Source organism: Amorphotheca resinae, assembly GCF_003019875.1.
Source record: "Amorphotheca resinae ATCC 22711 unplaced genomic scaffold M430scaffold_1, whole genome shotgun sequence".
NCBI classification, from domain to species: domain Eukaryota; kingdom Fungi; phylum Ascomycota; class Leotiomycetes; order Helotiales; family Amorphothecaceae; genus Amorphotheca; species Amorphotheca resinae.
The window spans coordinates 407,593-429,480 of record NW_020194471.1 but is presented as its reverse complement, the minus strand read 5'-3'; the positions used below and the strand labels follow the sequence as shown (position 1 = coordinate 429,480).

Here is a 21,888-nt window from a genome sequence, read left to right as displayed (position 1 = left end):
AAAGAAAGAAGGAGGGAGGGAGGGGGGGGGAGGGTTGTCTGGCCGTGATGGATGGGCGTTTGGTGATGGGAAATTGCGGGAGAGTTGGTTCTTGGTTCTTGGGTTTGGGATGGTGGGTTGGTGAGTAAGTAAGTGTCAGATAGGAGATTTTAGGGTTGAGGAAGTACTGGATAGGGGGAGATGAGTTCGAAAGATTGGCAGTTAGGAAGACGAGACACATGATTTTTCTTACTATAAAAGTAAGGAGACACCTTCATAGTATATATATATCTTAATGATCAATCAAAAGTTACCAATTATTATTCCCCCTCTCCTGTAATAGGTGAAGGCATAATCCAAACATTAAACACGGATGAACCGCTCCGGAAATTCGACCGCGATTCTACCTATGCAACCAGATACACCACATCGCGCCTATGTACACCATGCTCGCTCCCAACCACTTATGCTTTTTCCCAGACTCCATCCTATTATATCTTACACATTATTTATCTGCGTTATTTGCTTCGCTGAGCAATCACCGCTGAGTTGTTTTATTTAGGATACGCTTCGTTGGCCGCTATTACCAAGCATACTCGGGACTGCCTTCCTGCCCACCCGCTTCCCTGGCATATCGATCCTCGGAACGCCCTGGATGGTTCGCGGCTCCTTCATGAAACTGGTATCTAGTCGTGCTGGGATCCGAGATACCACCGATCTATAATCTCCCGGGAACTTCGCACTCGGCATTGGCACCGCAGCACTCCTCCAAAGGTGGTCGGACCTGTCTTCTAAGAAGCTCGTGGTTCGTGACGACTTGGACGAGAAGAAAGAGGTGCGGCCGCGCGATTTCTTCGCGAGGATTATGGAGTCGAAGAGTTGAATTTGTGGAGAGTTTGAAGGGAGGGTTTCACGTTCGTGAATGAATACGTTGAATGCTGCAGTTTCTAATATTAGTATAATTAACGGTAACGAAGAGGGGGGAAGGTCTGACCTTGTGTCTGCTTCAGCATAGCAATATATTCATGCTGTTCGTGAGGCAAACTCTTCAGGAATCCGTCCATGTCGAATCCGTATAATTGTCCACTATTTTTCTGCTCTTTCGTTGGTCGACCGAGATACTTTCTGTAGGTGTAGAAGAGACTAGCAAAACAGCGGACGAATGCGGCTCGTACACGGTCTGGGTGGAAAGCTGCGGGACAGACTAGGGATACATGGCCCAGGCAGCGTGCGTGGGAGACGGTGCTGCAGCTCGCACATTTGTACATCCCGTCACCATCAGATTTCTCATCACAGATGGAACAGACCATTGAATTTTCATTCGCTTGCCAGACGAAGCAATGACCTTCTACCCATGTCGTGGTGTCTGTATTTCGGACAGGCTGCATTAGCATATTGGGCATTATTGTTGATGCAGCAAGTGTTGATGCCGCATAAGTAGAGGGTGCATAGCCATTAGTAGATTTGGAGTCCACTGAGAGAGCAGAGGTAGACAAGCTCGAGGAGTGACCGTTGACGAACGGAACGCTAGGTCTTCGAAGAGTCGAGTTGCGGTCAACACCAAAAGACGAACTTCGTCTTGAATTCGAGTCGAAGTGGCCCGATCTCTTCTCTCTTAGTGTAGCAGCAAGAGCATATCCCGAGTCGTTTCGAGGCATAGTGGTGGGGAGAGGGGGGAAATGGCCTGACACCGGTGAGAGGGACGAGGGAGGGCTTCCTTGGCTTGTTGATCCTCTGCTTGTTGACCCTCTGTTTGTTGACCCTCTGTTTGTTGATTTGGACGTCGAGGGTCGCTCGACTCGAGTATGATCATTCTTTGATTGCAAGAATGCATTGAAGACCGAGGCTCTCTTGGCAGCATTCGTATCAGGTTCACCAAAAGTCGACGAGTTTTGGCTCACATACTTGGCGAGTGAACTCGGTGGAGGGTGCTGAGTGAAGATTGAGTTATTCTCGGACGAGAAAGAATCATATGGGAAGGTCTCGATCGCGTACGGAGGCGGTCCAACAGGTACGCCGCACCTGTTATGATGTGGAGCTGCAAGTTGAAGAAGTGAGACTAGCTTCCTCCGTTGATGTCGGGGCAGCATCGTGGGAGGTGATGTCGCCTCGATGATGTCCTGATCCAGATCCACTAAAACATAATCATCATCTGGCAGTTCTATCCGGTCGTATCTTCTTTCGATGCCAACAATATATGGGCAAGGTGCCTCGAGCGCCGAGAGCAACCTTGCAGGTAGGACAGGGATAAAAATGCTTGCCCATTTCAGCGGGTATAGCAGATTTGCAATAGCTTTGCTTGCCAGGTGTAACATCGCTGTATGCGAAGACAATAATATGATCCTCGATTCCGAAAGAGCAAATTCTATCAACGCCACGATATTTGGAATGGTGAGAGATCTAAACAAGGCGTAAAGATCGGTGTTGCGAGATTCGGGAAGCTCATTAGCAGCTTCTTTCCTCGCAAATAGCCGTAATTCCCTGACTGCGATCTCGACTTGAGTCTTAGAGGATATTGGGCTCAGAGCCTCGGTGCAGAGGTTGACCACATATCGTTCCAAGGGTTGCCATCGGCCCACCTTCGGAGAGCTTGGGGGAACTCTCAGTATGCCACCATCAGTCATGGGGACAACGACAGCCCTTAGCCATTCCTTCCAGAAGCTCGTCAGACTACCATCTCGGCCAAGGACTCCATATGCTCTCGGTGTCCAGAGTCCAGTTTCGCTGTCAGTCAAACCATCGATCTTGGCAGCCGCACCATGTCGCACGGGTCTCAACATATCAGTCATGAGAGTAATTTTCTCCTCCACCGCACTAATCTGCTCTTCCAAAGCTTCTCTGGCAGCTGAGCCGGATACAGCAGTCGGTAATTTTGCTAGTAACTGTGACAGATTTGCTCGCTCCGATGCCAACCGTTCTCCCAAACTCGCAGCAAGTTCTCTCTCTTCATTCGTCATATGGCTCTGTCTCCATTCCTCACACCGTCTTTCCACATTGGCCGCGGCGTCCGGATTCAGTGGCAACCAAACTATAACAGTGATACCGTAGATCTTCGAGTTGTCATCCGAGGTCATAGCGAATCCATGCCATGTCGATCGAGGTCGTTCGTCCGCAGAGACTATGTTAATATCGTTGGGGAATGCAAACATTGGCACATAGTCAGGAAATCTGCCTCTTCTCGCAGTCTCGTCTGTGGCGCTCTTCGGCGGATATCTATCGAGCAAAACAGGCTCAAAACGGCGTTTCAAAGGGTGCATATCAGGATCTGCGTTTAAGGGTTCGGGGGGAGGAATGACAGAGTTGTAGTTGCTCAGCCGTCTTGAGGTTCGTGTGGAGGCTGTTTAGAGACCGTCAGCATGTTGCCCCAAGCAAAGACCTGACGAGGCTTCTTTCGCAGCTAGCTCTCTAAACCATGACATATCCAGATCTTCTTGCTTACCTGTTCTCTGTATCACAGAAGGCTGCCTCTTCATACTATTCATATCCCTGAAGCTTATCTTCCGGCGAACACTACCCCCGACACTCCTCAGCGGGCTTCTCCTCGCTGTCGACCCCAATACATCCCCATCTTCAATCCTGATCCTATCAGCCTTCGGATTCAGCGTCATTGGCGGCCTGCTCTGTGTCGGAGCCCCAGCCCTGAAACTCAGATCATCTAGGAAGTTCTCCCTCTCATTCGCAAACTTCAACAACGCGGTATCAAAATCGAAGTCACCGAGACGGCCTCCCCCTCCATTATTATCATTAGTAGGACCTTTGATGGTCATGCTGCTGCGATTGCTGCCCGTCGCGTCGAGCTCGTCAAGCGTGTGGATCGAGTTCCGCGCATCGTTCGGCACCTTACTTTGTTTGTTTGCGGAATTATTTCGTGAGTGTCGGGCGGTGTTTCGTATGCCGGTGCTAGATTGCTGCGTGGGCGACGCTTCTCCTTCGCTGCCCTCCTCTATGGTCGCGTCGACCGCGGGCGAGGGAGGTCCTCCTCCATTGGTGCTCGGTGGGCCGAAGACTGGATCGCTGTATGAGAGGGAATCAATTCCCGCAATCCAGAAGTAGTCGGCTAATGGAGCCGACGTGATGTCCATTGTAAATGCCTCTTCGTTCCTGCTTGGAGAATGGCAGGCTCGCCGGGCGTGAGAGTGAGGTCTTCTTTATCTTAACATCGAAAGCCTAGACGATTTTACCGCGTTTTTTGGGCGGGTTTTTTTCTGCAGCGGGCAAGAGAGTGTGTGAATTAGTTGAAAGTTCGTAAAGATCGAAAAGAGAGAGAGAGAGATGTAGGATACTTCAGCTCCAACTCAAGAGCCTCCGCAAGCACAGTAGAAAGGTGAAATGTGGGGGTTGGTCCCGTAAAATGGAACGGTCCTTAGAGGGTCTGATGGGAACGGAACCACCAACGTAAACGGCAAAGTCGCAGCTAGTAGCAGCCGGACCGTAGTGTTCGTCTCGAATCGAGATTTTAGTACCTTGGTTGCGAATCGCCAGTCGGGCACTACTTCGTAACGCAACCAGTGTCGGTGTTGCGGATTGAGCCTTGGAGACTTGGTGGACTCTGGGAGTTTGTCGCTGGTCAAGTTCTTATCGCCTGGCCCTCGCCGCGTGGAGTGGTTTTCTCGGAGGGATCAGCCGATGATCTTCACCAAGATGAGGAGCGGTTTGTGAGGGGGTGAGTTTCGGATCTGGGCTCTCTTCCCACACAGAGCGGGTATTCTTCGTATTGCCGAGACGGTTGATAGTCGAAGTAACATGGACATACAGTCCTGTACGTGTACGTGTATATGTAAGGTATGGTATGTATGGAGGTTTGGGCTGCAGGAACTTGGAAGAGATGCATACGGCACAGCAGCAACAGCAGTAGGTCGAGACCTTCGCATGCGGTCGACTTATTATTCCCACAATTCCCTACGACAGGGCTGCTCGATTCTCGAACAATAAGAATGGCGGGAAATATCTTCGTGGGTTGTTGCACAGGCCGGGTTTGATGTCTCTTGCCTGACGTCCCGCAGAGCCAACAGGATAGCCAACCCGAGTCGCCCCGGCCTAGAACCGCCAATGCCAATGCCTCGTCGACGCTGGGCAGAAGCAGAATGGGAGCACCGTAGGATCTGCTGCTAGGTAAGGCCAGGTCAGGGACTGTAGGAGCAACGGTGGACGGTGGAGCGTGTACAGTACCGCGTACAGCCTGCACCCTGTGCAGAACACAGGCACTTTATCTGCCCTGAGGCTTGAGGCGTGAGCGGCCACCCGCGTCTCAGGTACCTTGCTGGAGCTAAAGAAAGAAATATCCGTATGGCAAGGTGGGCCGTTTCCTCCGTGACAGCTTCAGGGGTGCACTTGGCCGTGCATCCAGGAGGGTACATACACAGGAATATATCGGGCGCTTTGGCTCGTTCCGGCGTGGATCGATCCATGGCCAGTCTTCAGTGTGCCTCTGTCCGATCATATCGAGGAATCGAGATCCAGCATAGCAATCCCTCGGCGTGTCCGAATGCAGAGCCACCACACCACGACTTGTTGCCGTTCTCTAGATACACATCGTAATGATCGTAAGGTAGATGTGGTACTACAGGCCGCACGTGCCAAAGACAGAGTTGTTGTTTTCTCCCCCTGACGAGATACATAATTCTGTCTTAGACAGTCGCCAATCGGTCTGCCCCCTTTTATGCTTCTTATGAGAAAGCTCTATAAACACATAATCAGATGTAGGTAACACACCGGGCCACGTGCACCAAGGCTAGGAACATTGTCCTGCTGTCCACCAGATCTACCTTACGATACCCGACGAGATTTGTGCGATGAGCAATCTAACTTGGCTGTCACTTCGGCTTCATTTACTGGTGAAGAGGGTACAGGACTTTGGTAACGTATCTGCGTGCTTTCTCATCCGCAAGGGCTGTGATGTGACCCTTGTTCCCATATGGGACCCTCGTGGATGGCGGAGGGTGGTCGTACAGAGCCGACGACCCCAGCGGGAAGCAGCTTCATTAGAATATCTAGTGCTCTATCTGAATACGGTCCGCCATACCCTCAAGGATATGGACCTCCGCAATATCAGGTATGGATGAATATATCCACACGCCAACAAAGGATGATGTCGAAATCTTCAATGCAACCGCCTAGCTCATACACAAATAACTCCATGCTCCGCCCAACCATGCTTTTCCCATTTGACCAAGTTCACTACACCAACGATTCTAATCCAGAAATCCAGATCAAAACCATCGACTTACAGGTACAAACTCTGAGCAGCAACAATGTCTCTCCGAATCTTCACGAGAGATTCCTCAAACTTGGCTGCTAGTTCATCAGAACCCATAACTTTACCGGCTTGTGCCATTTGCCGCAGCAACTCTTCGAGTCTACGGAAGAGGCGAATCAGGGACCCTTCGTAGATCTCTGTCATTTTACTGGTCCAAAGGTCAGTATAAAAATCATTTATGCGTGGCGAAGGAAACATACCAGATGTCAGCAAAACTCTTTCCTTGAGCCCAAGCCAGGACAACCTCCATCAGCTCGCATTTGAAGCTCTTCACATATTCCTCTTCATTTATCTTCAACTTGCTTTCCTGGCTGACCTTGGCAATGATCCGCGCCTGAGCCTGGATTTCTCTAAACGGTTTGTCCAGCTCCTCCTTGAGCGGCGGAGCCTTGCACTTCTCTTCAAAGATAAAACAAGTGAGTACTGCGGCGCACATTTCCGGACTAAGCTCGTTGAAGAAGCGGTTGAACATAAGTTCCGAGAGGAGCAGTTCATGCCCATCGCCAGTGGAGGAAATCTCGCAAGCAACACGAGCTTTCAGTTGCACAATTTCCTGGTCATCAGTGAAGCCCAGGCGACGTAACACTCGCTTACGAGACTTGAGCTCATCAAGTTGCTCTACAACTAAAGCCGAAGTGATCTCTTTCTTCTTTTCCTTGATCTTTCGTCCAATCTCCATCTTTTCGGCATACTGTTCGTAGAGTTGTGGTAGGCGGGGTGAGTTGTGTAGGGGGTTGGAAAGAAGGCGGGATTCGAGGACTTCAATTTTGCGGAGAAGTTTCTTGAAAGAATCATCGGTGATACCCATATTTTCTATAGGATCAAGAACTGCAATCCCATCTGGAAATCGACGCTTAACTTCTTCAATCGACTTGCGGACCGTGTTGCGTTGTTCAGCGGGGTTGAGGTCTTTCGGAAGGAATATGCGCACATGGGCAATGGCTTCAATGCAGGAGAGCAATACTGGAACAACTTCCATCTTGCCCTTCTCGCCTGCGCTAGGAGGTCGGATGCCGATGGGCAAGTCAGTAGATGTCTTGGTCCCGACAGAAGTGTTTTCAGAGACGTTTAATAAGACATCCAGAATATATGACTGTTGTGGAGTGAAATCTTCGTCCTGGTTCTGAGCCGGCTTGCGAGGTGTGAACTTCACAACCGCACCCCATCCAAAGTCTTGATCCAGATACTTGATATGAACGAGTCGGCCGGGTTGCATGTATTGCAAGCAATAATTGGGATGGTTGATGACATCGCGCATGTCATTAGTGTAGGTAGTGATTTGCTGTCGGAGCTCATAGTACTCCTTTATTGTAGCTTCATCAGGAATTTCAAATTCATTTCTTTGAATCTGTAAATTCCGAAGTTCCTCCTCCAGTCCAGAGACACTTGAAGTATGTTGGAATTGGTAGAAACAGTGCTCCAGCATAAACTCTGGTGAAATGCCCTCGACTCGCATCAAGTTGAGGATCATGTTGTAGCCAAGATAGAAGGCCGAGTTCAGCTTGTCTTGTTGACCACGCACAATCTCCTTTGCAGTGGTCGGTTCCATCTTGCCATTGACCATCATAATGACGATACCTCTATCATCAAGACCTCTTCTTCCTGCTCGGCCGGACATTTGTATGAATTCGGATGGGGTTAGGTACCGCATTTTTTCGCCATCAAATTTCTCGACAGCGGTAAAAACAACAGTCCTGGCAGGCATGTTCAAACCAATAGAGAAAGTTTCTGTAGCAAAAAGCACTTTGATCAAGTTTTCTTGGAACAGAATTTCAATCGTCTCTTTCAGAATTGGCAGCAAACCAGAATGATGGACTCCGATACCGCGACGAAGCAGAGGTAGGATGTTTGCGATTTGAGGGAGTTGCTTGTCTTCGTCCGACAAAGACTCGATGGCGCTCTCAAAGACTTTAGACACCATCGCCTTCTCTGATTCATCATTGAATGCCATGGAGCTCATTTGCAAAGCGTATGCCTCGCATTCTCGTTTGCTGAAGCTAAAGACAATAACCGGGTTATAGTGCTTCACCATGATCATTCGTACGATTTTGTAGATATCAGATCCTTCCTTATTCCCGCCCTTATTCGTCTTCTTATCCTTGCCGCGACCTTTCTGCTTGGCATTGATGTCTGCTGGGTCGGCTCCTTTCTTTTCTTCAATGGTGGCCATGGCCTTTTGGAAATTGTCTTCTTTGAAGTTCCCCTTCTCATCGACTACCAAATGGATTCCATCTGAGCCTGCAGGGAAAAAGTAGTGCTGTAAAGGAGTAGGTCGGAAATCCGTGTAAACGATATGACAAGGCTGTTGGTGAGTTTTCGTAATCCACTCTGCAAATTGCATTGCATTGGGAATAGTGGCAGAGAGGAAGACATATCGGACTTTGTCTGGCAATAGGATAATCGTCTCTTCCCAGACTACACCTCTAGTCTTGTCTCTCATGTAGTGAATCTCATCAAACACTACCCATTGAACTTCACGCATAATCTCAGAACCTCGATATAGCATAGATCGAAGAATTTCTGTTGTCATGACCAGGCACGTCGCTGTAGGGTTGATAGTAACATCTCCAGTCATGAGACCAACATCTCCAAACTCTGCCATAAACTCTCGGTATTTTTGATTGCTCAGTGCTTTGATCGGACTTGTGTAGATGACCCTCTGGTTATTCTTCAAACTTTGCGCAATGGCGTACTCTGCAACCACTGTCTTCCCTGCACTAGTATGCGCCGAGACAAGTACACTTTCACCTCGTTCAATTGAAGCAATAGCAACTTTCTGGAAAGGATCTAATTCGAAAGGCCAGGTTCGAGCGGGGTGTTCAGGTGACTTGTGTTGCGAAATTGGAACGTAGGGGTAATCTGGTGGAAGGGAGACTTGATGTTGGATGTTATGCTGAAGTACCAAAGCTCCGTCATCTTTGCCTTGTAAACCTGCTGACGCGACAACTTGTCTTGATTGTTCTGTTTCGAACGTATCTGTAACAACTGGCGCTGCTTCGTCTTCCTTGCGACGTCTCTTAGTATCCTTCTTCTCAATCAGGGCATCCGTGTCCTCATCCTCAGCTTCCACTGCAGGTGAGGCATCCGCCTGTTCAGCATCTTGATCTTTCCCATCTGCGAGATCCTTAACGTCGCCATTTGCGGTCCTCTTCTTGCTCCTGTCTTTCTTCTCATGCTTAGCTTTCTTGGGCCTATTCGCGGTAGGCGCAACAGCCTGCGGCTGTTCGTCAAAGACGCCAAACAGGTCGTCATCCATATTGGCTAGGGTTTGGGGACCGACAGTTGGTTATTGTGCGTGCATCAGAGGTGGTTGGAATCCTCTGACTTTTCACGATAAGATCGCACTCTCAATCAATATGCAGGTGCCAAAGAAAAAAATCTACGGTAAGCGATAGAGGATTTTGGCGCAATCCCTGCAAGTTCTAGCGTCTACGCGAACCGAGAGCTTCCATCTCTCAAAATCGAACGACATCAGTTTACCTCTCTACAAACATTCTGCAACCAATTCCAAAGGTACGCCACCAGAGGTCCCCCAATCGGCTCAATTGGAAGCTGACAATTACGATACAGATGTTCTCCCGAGCAGCAGTCCGCGCTTCCTCCACGACCTCCATGGTCGCCCGCCGTGGCTTCCATTCTACCCGTGCCCAGATGTCATCACCATACCATTACCCCGAGGGACCCCGAAGCAACATCCCTTTCAACCCTCTCACGAAGTGGTTTGCCATCAGATACTGGGGATTCATGGCTGTCGGATTTGGTGCGCTTCCCTCGACTGTGAACATTGCTTTGGGTTTGTACTGACACTCATGCAGGAGCCCCATTCGGCATCGCGGTCTGGCAGACAGTCAAGGAGAAATAGAGGAGCATATAGCAAAGCTAGGAATTGAATCCTGCTTGTAAAGTTAGATGGGTAGAACTGGTTTTGAATGGATTCATGCAATCAACACTCCCGAGTTCAATGGCGGAAGCTCCATTGCCTATGTGATTCATAATCGAACCCCGGCCACCATGGATTTGGATGATGAACCTTCCATTTGCTACTAACAGATGGTACTTGTCAACGCCATGCAATCCGATACCCCAGTCCCTCGAGCCTTTTAAGTCTTTACCCTCGTATCAAAGATATGCCTATCCCTACTCTGAAAGTCAAAGAAACCCTCAAAATCCGTCTTCACCTCCATCAACTCATCCGTGCCCTTCTTCATATACTCCAGATCGTTTGCACTTAATACCTGTGAGCTAGCTGTTATAATCCACTTATTCTCCGAGTCAAATGGCTGCAGGCTTTCGTATGGCGGCATGCTCCGATTAACTTTCGGCTTCCCCTCGTACTCCATCTCTTGGAATTTGGCAGGTATATCCAGGTAGCGAGTGAGATAGATCACTACATTACCATGAACGAATCTGTAGCCCTCCTCCACGATTTCCCCGTGGAATCTGTAATAGTCAATCATTGGCTCCAAATGGGATATGCACACAAAACTACGTACCTGTACGAGCTGGACTCGAGCAAATTACATAGGCCCTTCTCGCCCTCAATCGTTACTGATAGTCGACTATTGACCGGTCTCGCTCCAGCTGGATCAGGGAGGTCGGTCCACTGAAGTGTTCCGTGAATCGCGTCACAGTCCATGATTCTGGAGCGTGTTAGTATTTGGCTGCGTGAAGTAGACCGGGGGCATATTGTCAATACGAGATAGATTCTACAATTAGCAGTCTGGGGCCTTGAAGCCTTGGAACATGCATAATTGAGTCAGATGTTATCAACGGGAAATAAACTTACGGCTTCTCCTCATCAGGCGCATCAGGCTTGGGGAATTGGTCCCGTGTGATATCATATAGCAAGGTAACTATATAAGCCTGCCGAGTCAATTGCTCATTGAGAGTACGCCAGAGCGGGACCTTTTGTCCTTGGGCCATTATAAAAGCAGAGTCGATTCCTCTATTTCGAGTGAGTGGGCCTTTCCAGTACAACCGCCGTCGAAGGATCGGGACAGGGCTCATGGCACAGTAGCCTTGTAGAATCCGGAGAGCTCCAGGCCGATCATCATCGCTGATATGAGCCGTGAGAAATAGTTCATGCATTGAGGGCTGTGGGCCAGTTGGCGGTCGGGATCTATGGACATGTTAGCAAACGTTCCTGAAAGTTATAATTGAACCGATTTGGACGGCACGATGGCCCGAGTTGTAGGATACTCGGAATCTATCTCAAGGAAGTAAGACCTGCAATTGGGGGGGCCTGGAAGCCTTGACAAAGTCCGTAAGTTTCTAATAGATTGGCCCACACCATGGGCTACTTCGCGAAGTATCCCACTGGGATCGCCAGTAAACAAGAAGGAATAGCAGGACTGGAGTCCAAACATACGGAAATATAGAGGGCCAGGACTGGCCAGTGATTGTGATAGGGAGATGGCCAGGGATGTGGGGAAGGAACTCTTCAAAGGGGAGTTCGGTGAAGGATCTCGTTTAGTATTTCAGAGCTTACATTGAAGTAAAGTGCTTTAAGAAAGCTGATGCAGCAGAGACTATTGTATTCACTCTACCATATGAAATATGAAGCTCGCATACTGTGAGCAATGCAAGGCTGCGGCTCTGTTCATTGTGCCCGCTACTGTGAGATGGACCAGCCAATGATATGTCGTTTCCCCACGTTAGGAAAACTGTAGAAAGCTAAATTAAAAAGGGAAGTATCTCACAGCAGAACTGATCATGTGCATCCAGAAGACATTTCTGATATATCTTTGTACAGGATATCGCAGACTCAAAACACCTTGAATGTAAATGAGGCAGATACAGCTTGTCTACTGCAACATATTTTCACGCCATTTTTGCGCTCTGATCCGTATATTTCCGTGTGACGACGCGATACCTAGCCCCCCCTTGTGCCTCGGTCCGGCCAGCAGTGGCTGTATGAATCGACCACCGTATACAGAAGAGCTCCCAAGCGAGAATAGCTTATCGCAGAATCCCGGTGAGGTCCCTGCTAAAAGCCACTTCGGGGTGCGGTTATCAATATGTACGGTGGCCCATGCAGACGGGCCTCGACGTAACAATTGTCCGCCTCGACCTAGTGATTCTAGACAAAGGTCCGCGGCGAAGGCCCTTTTTGCATGTGTAATGTAGACCGTAGCATCCAAAAATCTCTGTCGCCCTCAGAGCTCCCACACTCCTGATCCCCTCCATGCGAACATTAAGTCGTAACACGTGAAATCAGTGAATAGTCGTGAAGGCAGAGGTGCTGGGAATCACATCCTCTTTTCCCGTGTTTTATCCGGTTCTGCTCTTGTTGCTTAAACCGGCCACCCCGCCACCGGATCACCCCCATCTGTTCGCGACTTGGCACTGGCTCACCACTTCACCTCCACTTCTTTGACCAAGCACAAGCTTCTTCCAACAACTACAAAACTCTCCCGAGTCTCCTCACTCCAAGCAGGCAACGCCTCGGACGACCTTGGAAGGCCCTCCAGCTTCATCTGTCTACTTCTAATCCTCAACCCTTCAAGATGTTTGCGACCAAGGTTCTCCGGGCCTCCGCAGCAGCACATGCTGAGCGTACCCCCATGATCAAGTTCTTGGGAAAGCGTACCATCCCATGTATGCCTCTATCGCCTGTCTATCCTATCGTGACTTGATTTCTAACAAGGACGCAGCTTCGATCGATCACACGCCTCACGCTCATCCCGCCTCCCCAACCCACGAGCTCCCAGCAGGCTTCGGTTCCTCACCATCCTTCTCCTCCTACCGACAACAGGCACAGCAGCACGGTCCTCTCGGTAAGGCTGGCAAGTCTGGCGGCATTGGTGATCGCTCTGGACACTCTCTTGGGCCCGTTACTCCGGCCAAGGGCGAATACTTCGATCGTAATGAGCTTCCTGCACGCTTCCGCCGAAGACCACTTGATATTGCGGAGATCGATGCCATTGAGACCGGTGGGGCCACGTTGGTCTGCTGAGCTGCTTGAGGAGGCAGTTGTACGAATATGCAGTAAAAAGCAGAGATACCCCATGAATCGCCGAAATTTGCTTTTATGTTGTCATGAAACGCCTAGACTACATAGATCATAGAATGGGGAAATGGAGGGCAGGGGATGGGGGATAGTCTCGGATGTGTAAAGGGACGGTGGATAGTATACGGGGGCATCAGAGTGCTGCAGGACAGGAAATCGGTTTGGGGGAGTACCTTTAACCCTTCATGTTCCTTTTTTTTTTTCTTTTTTTGGATGATAAGACCCTCTCCCTCCAGTAAACAGCTGATGATTTCTAGCTAGACCTTTACATAACGGCTATCTACTCTTTTCATTGAAAAGGAACATTGAATGCTATTCCACGTGACATTTAAGCCAGGTTGTACCTATGTTTAAAGAAGTATCCTGACACAACAAGACCAGACCTTAAAAACGAGACATGCCATGACTGCAAACAAGGCTTAGCCTCTTGCTCATAAAACAAATGAGCACAACAATGGAGTAAAGTTGATAGGCTACTACTACTGCTACTGCGGCTTCAAATACGGTTATCTTAGGGTCGAGTGACGCCCTCTACTGTTTGCATTGATGTTTTGGGGATCCGTTTTCCCCCTTCTGGGTTAAACTGGATCCCTTATGTTGGTAGTTTGGCTCCTCAAGTTCTCTCTACATTGGCTGGGTACTTAAATGACGTTCCTTTTTAGCTCTTGGTTCACTAAGGTAGTTTGTCATTGGGGTGGTGTCCTTTCAGGATAGGTAACCTTATTCTAGAAAGATTTCCACTTTGTAAAGCAAGCCAAAAGGTTCTGAGAGATTTGGTGAGAATTACGCTTAGTGATTCACAAGGTGTCAAGGTGTTCTCACAGTATCCGCTGTGATATATCTCTATTTATTTTATGGAAACAGATTCAGAGAATCTACCCCAGAGTTAATTCATGCCGAATCTACTCACCTTAGGTACCAGCGGGATTCAATGCTTCTCTTTAGTGCTAGAGAATCTACCGTAACTACATCAAAGTTTCTTGATAGCGGTTTCCGTTTGACTTTATCACACATTATTTCCGGGCACGCTTTCCTGATTCAATTGATAGTGGCTTGCAGTTGCCTTCTAACCTGTTCGGTTGGTAAATACCAGACCTTTGTGGGTTTTGGTTGCTTTGATCATCTACGAACCTAGCAATACCAGACGGCTCTCAAGTTCTAGCGGTCTTTTTGGTTCTCGAAGTCCCTTACAGTTTGATATTACTTATACAAATGGCGTCCCACAGACATGTCTCATTCGCTTCAGAATTTGAAGAGGCCTCATCACCCTCTGAGGGAACAAGTTGCTCTGACCCGTCAAGAGACACAAATTTCGCAAGCCCTATAGCTCACGCTGCACATCTTGCCGTGGCTACCTCTTCTCCATCACGAGAAATTGCAATTCCTGATTTGCTGCCCTCACAATCATTTGTCTGCCCACCTGACAGTCAACCTATCCTTTGTCCATTACCTCGATCGGCGCACAATCCATACTTCATGGCTCAAAACGATCAGGCAGAAGCAACAGCAGCTGCTTCTGCTACTTCTGCCACACGGGACACTGCCAGATCTGTTCAGATACCGCAAGCTTTCGCAGGACTAGTTGCACAGCTGCCACTCCCGGTTGATCGGCCTGCATTGTCTGATATGCCACACTCCCCGAGCTCCAATGCCCAAACCGAACAGCCGTCAGCAGCCTTCACAATGGAGGACTTCTCTTCTCCTCCACCTCAACCATCGTCACAAACCCCTGATGACTCAGTAACCATGCCTCCCTTTGTACACTACATGAGCTCCCACGCTCCAGGTGGACAGTCATCAGTACTTGATTACGATGAAATTATCACCAACCCTGTCTATCCCTCCTCATTACCACCTGCCAGCACAGCCAGGCTTACAATGCAACAGCATATAACCCCCCACTCTGCCTTTGGGCAGATGACAATTTCTTACGACGAATCTCTTACAACGCCTGCACTCTCACTAGCACCGGGCCTTGCCAGCCAAAGAAGCCATACTCAGATGCAAGCTCCACCAGGCTTTGGCCACGGGGGAGGATACCCACGAGCGGCATCCTCTAGTACTTCTGGCTTTGGAAACTATGGTACGCGCCCAGCGACCCGGTCAACCAACCCAAGAGATCTGCCTACGTGGCGACTTTCACGTCAATCAGAATCCAGTTCTGCATTAGACAGCGCTGCCACAAGATCAACCCCCTTTCAATCCCTTCAGCCATCAACAGCCTCGCATTCCTCGAACGCCAGCAATCCTCTTGACAACGTACCGAACAGTACCCCAACGTCCCAGCCCTCGTCCGAAAATCGAACCCTGACTACGACGTCCAATTCTTCTACGCCCACACCATTTGACCTCGTAAATAGTCAGCACGGAGTTGACCAACTTGAGGTTAACAAGATGCTTGCATCAACGTATGCGGAAACATATGCTCATAGCGTCCACGATTGGTGTTTGCATCTGTCGAGGATAGCTGATTCGACACCGGTTCCTTCTGTTCACGATACCATCCGACTGATGGGTATAGACCAGTACAAAATTGGAAATCTTAGGAAGAAATTTGTCTGCCCAACTGTCAGCCATGACAGAAAGTCAATCCACGCTGGCCAGGGGGTGTTGAAGTGCTACCTACAAGTGCTTTTTGCAAGGACCAACCTGGTGGCTGCTGTTTCGAATGTTCCAGGCTTGGTGACCCTTTGTAAACACTTGGCCAATAACCCTGACTCCCTCGCCCCGCATGAGTGGAATGACTGGGATGTAATCATTAAGATCCATACAGGGGAAGGGATTAGGGAGATCTCAGAAAAGTATGAAGAGAGATAATTGCGTTGGTACCACTCTGTACGAAGAAACACAACAGGTCCATGGTCTACTAATTGGCTTTGGCGGTTTGCTGCTTGGTAAATTAGCCCTCTTATTCCCTTTCTGCTCAAGACTTAGCTGGATATAGCTAATCTGAACTGGTATGTATTTCTATAAGATCAGGTTTTATTCCCCCTTTGACTATGGATTCAGTAAATTTAATACCCCAATCAATGGAATTACCTACCTACTAGGTACCTGGGCACCTAAGGTACCTAGAGGGATTTTGATGCCAGGTCACGTGATCCAAGCTTTAAAACCCCAGTCTCTTGAAAACTGATACCGTCTGAGTAACTATCAATGATGGCTATTCCGTATACCCTTTACTGAGCAATATGTTTACCTTAAAGCGCGAGATTGTGTCATCACGAGCTACTCGGTCGCTTCACTGCCTTACATATGGGAGCGAAACGTACCTACATTAAGGTACGTGTTTACCTACCTAACTTACCTACCTACCTTACCTATCTACCTTTTCTCCCTAGCGTCTATACAACAGATAGTTAGACTCATATGCGACAAAAGTTGTGAACATATGCACAAAGCTGGGAATCATGTCGCGAGGTGAAAGCGTGCCTCAAAAGCCTATCATAGGCTCATACTCGACGCACACCGAAATCGAGGAGCGCGATCAAGCCAATAACGTCGTTGCAACTTATGTCTGTAGTCCTGATTCTGGGCCCCAGGAGCGGGGTCGAGTAGATGTTGTTGTATGTATGCCCCTAATTGAAATCCCGGGGGTCCTCTTGAGAGAGATAAGAAACTGAGATAGAGCAAGGTGCCGAGAAATACCAGGACGTATGTGAAGAGTGTGCTGAATGCGTTCCTACCGGCGGGGTACCCGCATAGTGTCACGAAGGATTATCTTCAGTGAGTGTTTTGTATATTGGTTGATTGAAAGGTGGGTGGGAAGATTGCTGATGAGTGGTGAGGGGGTTAGGTATCAGATTTATGTGAGATGCAATGGTAGAGAAGGGAGGGAGAGCTGCGGTCGCTGATTTACGTGCAGGATTCGTTGCAGGCGTTTTCGAGTTCTATTGCGGGTCTGCTTTCTTCACGGGCTGTGCTTGAAGGTGAGTGCGTTCTAGGAGACGCTTTGATTCATCAATAGATATATATTTGCCTTGATGGTGCGGAGGCTAATAGGTCTTAGGAATTGGTGTTGGGGACTCTCATGCCTCACCCACAGCTGCTCTTCTTCTCTCCGTGCTTCAAGATAGTATGGGGAGGATAGCCACAATCCTTTTTGCACACCGTCTCGGAACATCGCTTGAACCTGAATGCAAGATGTATCGCCTAGCAGCGGATATATTCAACGATGCTGCTATGATATTTGATTGCCTATCACCAGCGCTACCCAAAGCTTCGAGAGTAGCCCTACTAAGTCTCTCTAGTGTTCTCCGTTCTCTATGCGGGGTTGCGGCTGGTAGTTCGAAGGCATCTTTGAGTGCTCATTTTGCCACGCAAGGAAACCTAGGGGAACTGAATGCTGTTGGCGAAACCCCTTCTGGATTGAGATTCAGCTAATAGTTCTGTAGAAGGATTCAAGTCAGGAAACGATCATATCTCTCATGGGAATGCTTGTCGGCAGCCTAGTCGTATCACATATCTCCTCCCAAGGGGCTACATGGATCGTAATGATCGCTCTCCTGGCTATCCATCTCGGGACAAACTACCTCGCAGTCAGAGCCGTCAGCATGCGCACACTGAACAGACAGCGCGCGAATCTTGTGTTCTCTACCTTATTTCAGAGACTCTCTCGGCTCGAAGGCAGTAAGACGTCGGATAGTCGGACGGAGTTTCCCACGCCTGACGAAGTATCCCTCCAAGAGCGAGTCTTTGAAAAAGATGGTGTTTTACGCTGGCAAGGAGACAAGATACTTGGTTATTGCCAGATTGGTGTCCCGCTTCGAAAGATTCTAGATCTCTTCGGTCAATCCGATGAGACAACAGGCAGTTACACAGGAGCCAAATCTCAGGATTTCGTAGTACTCCTAGATATCTTTCAAGAAGAAGGGTATATAATGTGGTATGATGAACCTCGCAAGGTATTCCTAATATGCCTGAAGTTTCCATCGAATACCGAGACGCAGCTCCATGCTTGGATGCATGCCCTTTTCATGGCAATACAAGTACAGAGGGGTCTGAAGGATGAATCCGTAATAGAAGCTCTTGCTCGCACCAGGCGAGATTTCAGATCTTGGGCAAAAGAGTACGAGATATTTGACAACTTGCGGAGAGTTGGTTGGGATCTTGATACAGCTGCGTTGGAGACACGGTCGGGCACAAGAATACGCACCAAGGATGGCTCTCCTGGACACGGGGAAGATCTTGAGGTTCCCTGGAAGTTCTGATAATGTTCCAATATACCAATTGAAATGAGATAGGTGTTTTACATATACTACATATAGGTGGCCGAACCAGGTGCCAACGCTGCTGTTAATACAGATCTTGTAGAAGCGGGGATTTTCCATATATGTCCAGATCCACCGGCTTCGAATGATCTATCCGAAGAACACCTCATACCAAGCCAAGAAGTTTGGAAGCTCTCATCTTCCAGCCCTCCCAAGTGTTCAGTTTAGGTCTCACATCCAGGAAGAAATTCAGCTTCCCATTCCCCTTTCCATCGTCCCTCCCCGCATAAAAGTCAATCACATATTCCACCCTCTTCCCGCATCTATCAACAACCCAGTCATGTCTATCAAACGGTGCCGTGTATCCCAGGAGGGTATTTAACCTAGCCTTGGGGCTCATGGTGGTTGACAAGCCGAGGAAAGATTCTAGTTTCGGACCGCCACATCTGCATTCACCTATTAGCACAAGCTTCCTATTCATGAACAAGCCTGGAAGACATACTTCTGCTCACTGCCCCAAGGCCGTTCCCACTCCTTGATCTCCTTCCACGCCCGCTCATTAACCGCATTATGGATCGGTACAATCATTTTCATATCCTTCGCATCGCCCGCATGGCCCTTCCTCTTCATCGCCTCAAAGAACATCTTCTCGCTAGGATAGATCCAATTGCCACTCTCGCTGACTCCGCCTTCCGCCTCGCTGTTGGCAGGCCGCGCCTCCTTGTTCACAGGCGATGCTCTCGGAATCGTTGATATTTCTCTTTCAACACCCAGGTTGGGAGTTTCAGAGGGCGTCGCGGGAGATGTAAAGCGCGAGAAGAACCCTGGGCGTGCAGCGGGAGGAGGCGTCTGGTCGACGCTCTTGGAATCACAGCTGCTGCTATTGCCGGCCTCACTGGCTTGCACGGTTGCGCCGGGGAAAACGGGGCGCGAGGAGTTGGATTTGAGCCATGCTGCGCGTGTAGCTGGGTCTACAGGGCAGACGTCTGCTGGGGGTTCTGAGTCGTTAGCCATCCTCTGTGATGGGTGAGGTGAAGGCGTTGAGACAAGATTAATAAGATTTCGATGATGGTTGCTCCCTTGCGTACCCCGTAAATACATTTTTCCGGCCCCGAATGTCAATGCTTATTAGCTTTGGGTGGAATATCGCCGATTGGCTGGCCTTGACCGCTTCAATTTTGAGGGGTGAAACTGCAAGACTTGTGAATGAATACCTTCATTTGATTCTCTTGAGGGCTCATTCAAGGGCTCAGTTACTTTCATAGGCCCTTCTCACATCCCATAGAGGTGGGATTGTCTTTAAAATGTCGGACAATAAGATCTACCAGGCCAGCACGACGGCCCCAGTCAACATCGCCGTTGTCAAGTAAGCAACCCCTCTTCCCCCTTTACCTCCCCTCTAACGGCTCTAGATACTGGGGAAAACGCGATGCAAAGCTGAACCTCCCAACCAACTCCTCCGTCTCTGTAACCCTCTCCCAATCCGACCTCCGAACCCATACAACAGCAGCATGCTCCGCGGCCTTCGGGCCCGAGGACACGCTCCTCCTCAACTCCTCCCCTCAAGATGTCTCTGGCGCACGCACCCAAGCCTGCTTCCGCGAACTGCGCGCGCTCCGCTCCGCCCTCGAAAGTGCCGACCCTTCGCTTCCCAAACTGTCCTCCTTGCCCCTGCGCATCGTATCGGAGAACAACTTTCCCACCGCCGCGGGCCTCGCGTCTTCCGCGGCTGGTTTCGCGGCCCTGGTCCGCGCCATTGCTAATTTATATGAACTGCCCTCGTCGCCGACGGATCTGTCAAGGATTGCGAGGCAGGGAAGTGGAAGTGCGTGCCGTAGCTTGTTTGGAGGCTATGTAGCGTGGCAGATGGGCAGCAAGGAGGATGGCTCCGATAGTGTCGCTGTGGAGGTTGCGCCTGCCAGCCACTGGCCGACGATGCGGGCTCTGATTTTGGTTGTGTCGGCGGAGAAGAAGGGTGTGAGCAGTACCTCTGGCATGCAGATCACCGTGGCTACGTCGGAGTTGTTCCAGCGGAGGGCGGAGGTCGTGGTCCCGGCGCATATGAAGGCTATGGAGAAGGCAATCCTGGAGAAGGACTTCGAGACCTTTGCTAAAGTCACGATGATGGAGAGTAATAGCTTCCATGCTACGTGCCTAGATACGTTCCCACCCATCTTCTATCTGAATGATGTGTCGAGGGCGGCCATTAGAGTGGTGGAGGATATCAACAAGAAGGCGGGGAAGACCATCGCGGCGTACACTTTTGATGCGGGCCCCAATGCCGTTATTTATTACGAGGAGGAGAATGCGGACGCTGTCGCTGGGACGTTGAAATCTGCTCTGGGAGAGCTTGATGGTTGGCAAGGCAGAGAGATCAAGGCCCAGAGCACGGAGGGCGTAGATGCGAGAGCTGTGCAGGTGCTAAAAGATGGTGTGTCAAGGGTCATCTTGACCTCAGTTGGGGAGGGTCCCATCAGAACCGAAGAGTCGTTGATCACAGCCACTGGTGAGCCTCTGAAGAAGTGAGAGGATTTCAAGCGTTGCTTTCTCATGCATACAAAAGATATCCCTGTAACGACTGCTTAAATTTGTTTGTCTGTTATTCCATCGAGCGGATTTTACCTCCAGAAATAGCGTTAATGCAGACAATCAAGGCATGTCTGCCGGCATAGTATTTAGCAAAACCAGACCTTTATAAAGGAGAGGTTTCCCAAGATCCACAGTACCTGAAACCTTAAAACTTGGCATGTTCGAGGGACATGCATAATTTCTTGCTTTCAGCAACATACCTAAGTATCTTAATTAACCAACTGTTGCATAATTCCCCTGTGTAGACGGTATGATTCGTATAAAGTATTCACAGGAGAGAGACCAATGTACCGGCGTAGGTAGCGCCTCAATAAAGTAGCCCTCTCTCCACCAGAAATCAAAACTGTCACAATAACAACACCACCAAGCTCCTCTTTGAAGGTGCAAGCAAGGCTTAAGACCAGATGTATCTCATCTGCCAAGAATGCAATGCTAGGATTATTGCTCGCCTTCTCTGTCATCAATGAAAATGCTGTTTTGCCGTTGGTGGTTACCTTAGTCTGTGATTTACTTAGTTTCAGAATTAGCCAATCTTATCCAAAGTTTCCCCAAAGTTTCAAGGGCGACCAGAGCACGAACCTGGTGTTCACTCAGGTGAGCCAACAAGTAAGTGTCCGCCCGACTCAACAAAGGGCGACATCACATGTGAGAAGTGGTGAAAGGAAACCAGGAGTTGGGGGATAATGGGGACAACAAATTGGGATCTCGTGTAGGACAATCCTTCGTAAGTTCGAGAGCTTCGAGCTAGGTCGAAATGTATCTTGTGGAATGACAACGATTGAGGGCCATTTAACTCTCAAATACCGACGTGGAATGGGCAAAGTGAGCTAGATAGATATTCTCAA

At 49.3% G+C, this 21,888-nt stretch overlaps 10 protein-coding genes across 10 annotated transcripts; 5 read left to right on the top strand and 5 right to left on the bottom strand.

The window, feature by feature from the left end:
- Window positions 1–537: 537 nt before the first annotated feature.
- Window positions 538–4,061, bottom strand: M430DRAFT_14472 (hypothetical protein; the record flags this gene model as incomplete). Its single annotated transcript, XM_024862905.1, has 3 exons — window positions 538–917; window positions 974–3,316; window positions 3,419–4,061. 3 exons carry the CDS (start codon window positions 4,059–4,061, stop codon window positions 538–540), a joined length of 3,366 nt encoding a protein of 1,121 aa, XP_024724706.1.
- A 275-nt stretch (window positions 4,062–4,336) lies between these two features.
- Window positions 4,337–5,501, bottom strand: M430DRAFT_150726 (hypothetical protein). Its single transcript, XM_024863179.1, has 2 exons — window positions 5,149–5,501; window positions 4,337–5,084 (listed from the first exon to the last, which is right to left on the bottom strand). Exons 1-2 carry the CDS (start codon window positions 5,385–5,387, stop codon window positions 4,613–4,615), a joined length of 711 nt encoding a protein of 236 aa, XP_024724705.1. The 5' UTR covers window positions 5,388–5,501; the 3' UTR covers window positions 4,337–4,612.
- Window positions 5,502–5,906: 405 nt separating this feature from the next.
- Window positions 5,907–9,560, bottom strand: M430DRAFT_111673 (hypothetical protein). The gene is made up of 2 exons (XM_024861445.1): window positions 6,436–9,560; window positions 5,907–6,383 (listed from the first exon to the last, which is right to left on the bottom strand). Exons 1-2 carry the CDS (start codon window positions 9,489–9,491, stop codon window positions 6,203–6,205), a joined length of 3,237 nt encoding a protein of 1,078 aa, XP_024724704.1. The 5' UTR covers window positions 9,492–9,560; the 3' UTR covers window positions 5,907–6,202.
- A 31-nt stretch (window positions 9,561–9,591) lies between these two features.
- On the top strand, window positions 9,592–10,097 carry M430DRAFT_14470 (hypothetical protein; the record flags this gene model as incomplete). The annotated part of the gene is made up of 4 exons (XM_024862903.1): window positions 9,592–9,619; window positions 9,711–9,748; window positions 9,806–9,995; window positions 10,051–10,097. The coding sequence occupies 4 exons, from the start codon at window positions 9,592–9,594 to the stop codon at window positions 10,095–10,097; spliced, it is 303 nt and encodes a 100-aa protein (XP_024724703.1).
- Window positions 10,098–10,335: 238 nt separating this feature from the next.
- On the bottom strand, window positions 10,336–11,323 carry M430DRAFT_93165 (hypothetical protein; the record flags this gene model as incomplete). Its single annotated transcript, XM_024869762.1, has 3 exons — window positions 10,336–10,675; window positions 10,729–10,875; window positions 11,022–11,323. The coding sequence occupies 3 exons, from the start codon at window positions 11,321–11,323 to the stop codon at window positions 10,336–10,338; spliced, it is 789 nt and encodes a 262-aa protein (XP_024724702.1).
- Window positions 11,324–12,663: 1,340 nt separating this feature from the next.
- M430DRAFT_130421 (hypothetical protein) lies at window positions 12,664–13,224 on the top strand. The gene is made up of 2 exons (XM_024862138.1): window positions 12,664–12,832; window positions 12,889–13,224. The coding sequence occupies exons 1-2, from the start codon at window positions 12,742–12,744 to the stop codon at window positions 13,188–13,190; spliced, it is 393 nt and encodes a 130-aa protein (XP_024724701.1). The 5' UTR covers window positions 12,664–12,741; the 3' UTR covers window positions 13,191–13,224.
- A 1,232-nt stretch (window positions 13,225–14,456) lies between these two features.
- M430DRAFT_37979 (hypothetical protein) lies at window positions 14,457–16,061 on the top strand (the record flags this gene model as incomplete). Its single annotated transcript, XM_024867204.1, has 1 exon — window positions 14,457–16,061. The coding sequence occupies one exon, from the start codon at window positions 14,457–14,459 to the stop codon at window positions 16,059–16,061; it is 1,605 nt and encodes a 534-aa protein (XP_024724700.1).
- A 481-nt stretch (window positions 16,062–16,542) lies between these two features.
- M430DRAFT_130417 (hypothetical protein) lies at window positions 16,543–18,733 on the top strand. Its single transcript, XM_024862137.1, has 6 exons — window positions 16,543–16,810; window positions 16,879–16,970; window positions 17,041–17,053; window positions 17,110–17,173; window positions 17,254–17,591; window positions 17,639–18,733. Exons 1-6 carry the CDS (start codon window positions 16,655–16,657, stop codon window positions 18,452–18,454), a joined length of 1,479 nt encoding a protein of 492 aa, XP_024724699.1. The 5' UTR covers window positions 16,543–16,654; the 3' UTR covers window positions 18,455–18,733.
- Window positions 18,453–19,496, bottom strand: M430DRAFT_130415 (hypothetical protein). The gene is made up of 2 exons (XM_024862136.1): window positions 18,957–19,496; window positions 18,453–18,900 (listed from the first exon to the last, which is right to left on the bottom strand). Exons 1-2 carry the CDS (start codon window positions 19,466–19,468, stop codon window positions 18,621–18,623), a joined length of 792 nt encoding a protein of 263 aa, XP_024724698.1. The 5' UTR covers window positions 19,469–19,496; the 3' UTR covers window positions 18,453–18,620.
- Window positions 19,497–19,661: 165 nt separating this feature from the next.
- Window positions 19,662–21,188, top strand: M430DRAFT_37976 (hypothetical protein). Its single transcript, XM_024867203.1, has 2 exons — window positions 19,662–19,820; window positions 19,867–21,188. Exons 1-2 carry the CDS (start codon window positions 19,759–19,761, stop codon window positions 20,978–20,980), a joined length of 1,176 nt encoding a protein of 391 aa, XP_024724697.1. The 5' UTR covers window positions 19,662–19,758; the 3' UTR covers window positions 20,981–21,188.
- Window positions 21,189–21,888: the final 700 nt, after the last annotated feature.

What these genes read in the sequence shown, in the direction of transcription:
- M430DRAFT_130417 (XM_024862137.1), top strand. Translation starts at nt 16,655, where the DNA reads ATGTCGCGAGGTGAAAGCGTGCCTCAAAAGCCTATCATAGGCTCATAC. An exon ending in TTCACGGGCTGTGCTTGAAG is followed by an intron (nt 17,174 to 17,253) that starts GTGAGTGCGTTC and finishes AATAGGTCTTAG; the next exon opens with GAATTGGTGTTGGGGACTCT. An exon ending in ACCTAGGGGAACTGAATGCT is followed by an intron (nt 17,592 to 17,638) that starts GTTGGCGAAACC and finishes ATAGTTCTGTAG; the next exon opens with AAGGATTCAAGTCAGGAAAC.
- M430DRAFT_150726 (XM_024863179.1), bottom strand. Translation starts at nt 5,387, where the DNA reads ATGGATCGATCCACGCCGGAACGAGCCAAAGCGCCCGATATATTCCTG. An exon ending in CAGGGTGCAGGCTGTACGCG is followed by an intron (nt 5,085 to 5,148) that starts GTACTGTACACG and finishes CTTACCTAGCAG; the next exon opens with CAGATCCTACGGTGCTCCCA.
- M430DRAFT_37976 (XM_024867203.1), top strand. Translation starts at nt 19,759, where the DNA reads ATGTCGGACAATAAGATCTACCAGGCCAGCACGACGGCCCCAGTCAAC. An exon ending in GTCAACATCGCCGTTGTCAA is followed by an intron (nt 19,821 to 19,866) that starts GTAAGCAACCCC and finishes TAACGGCTCTAG; the next exon opens with ATACTGGGGAAAACGCGATG.
- M430DRAFT_130421 (XM_024862138.1), top strand. Translation starts at nt 12,742, where the DNA reads ATGTTTGCGACCAAGGTTCTCCGGGCCTCCGCAGCAGCACATGCTGAG. An exon ending in GGGAAAGCGTACCATCCCAT is followed by an intron (nt 12,833 to 12,888) that starts GTATGCCTCTAT and finishes ACAAGGACGCAG; the next exon opens with CTTCGATCGATCACACGCCT.
- M430DRAFT_111673 (XM_024861445.1), bottom strand. Translation starts at nt 9,491, where the DNA reads ATGGATGACGACCTGTTTGGCGTCTTTGACGAACAGCCGCAGGCTGTT. An exon ending in AAGAGTTTTGCTGACATCTG is followed by an intron (nt 6,384 to 6,435) that starts GTATGTTTCCTT and finishes CCTTTGGACCAG; the next exon opens with TAAAATGACAGAGATCTACG.
- M430DRAFT_130415 (XM_024862136.1), bottom strand. Translation starts at nt 19,468, where the DNA reads ATGGCTAACGACTCAGAACCCCCAGCAGACGTCTGCCCTGTAGACCCA. An exon ending in CCTTGGGGCAGTGAGCAGAA is followed by an intron (nt 18,901 to 18,956) that starts GTATGTCTTCCA and finishes AGGTGAATGCAG; the next exon opens with ATGTGGCGGTCCGAAACTAG.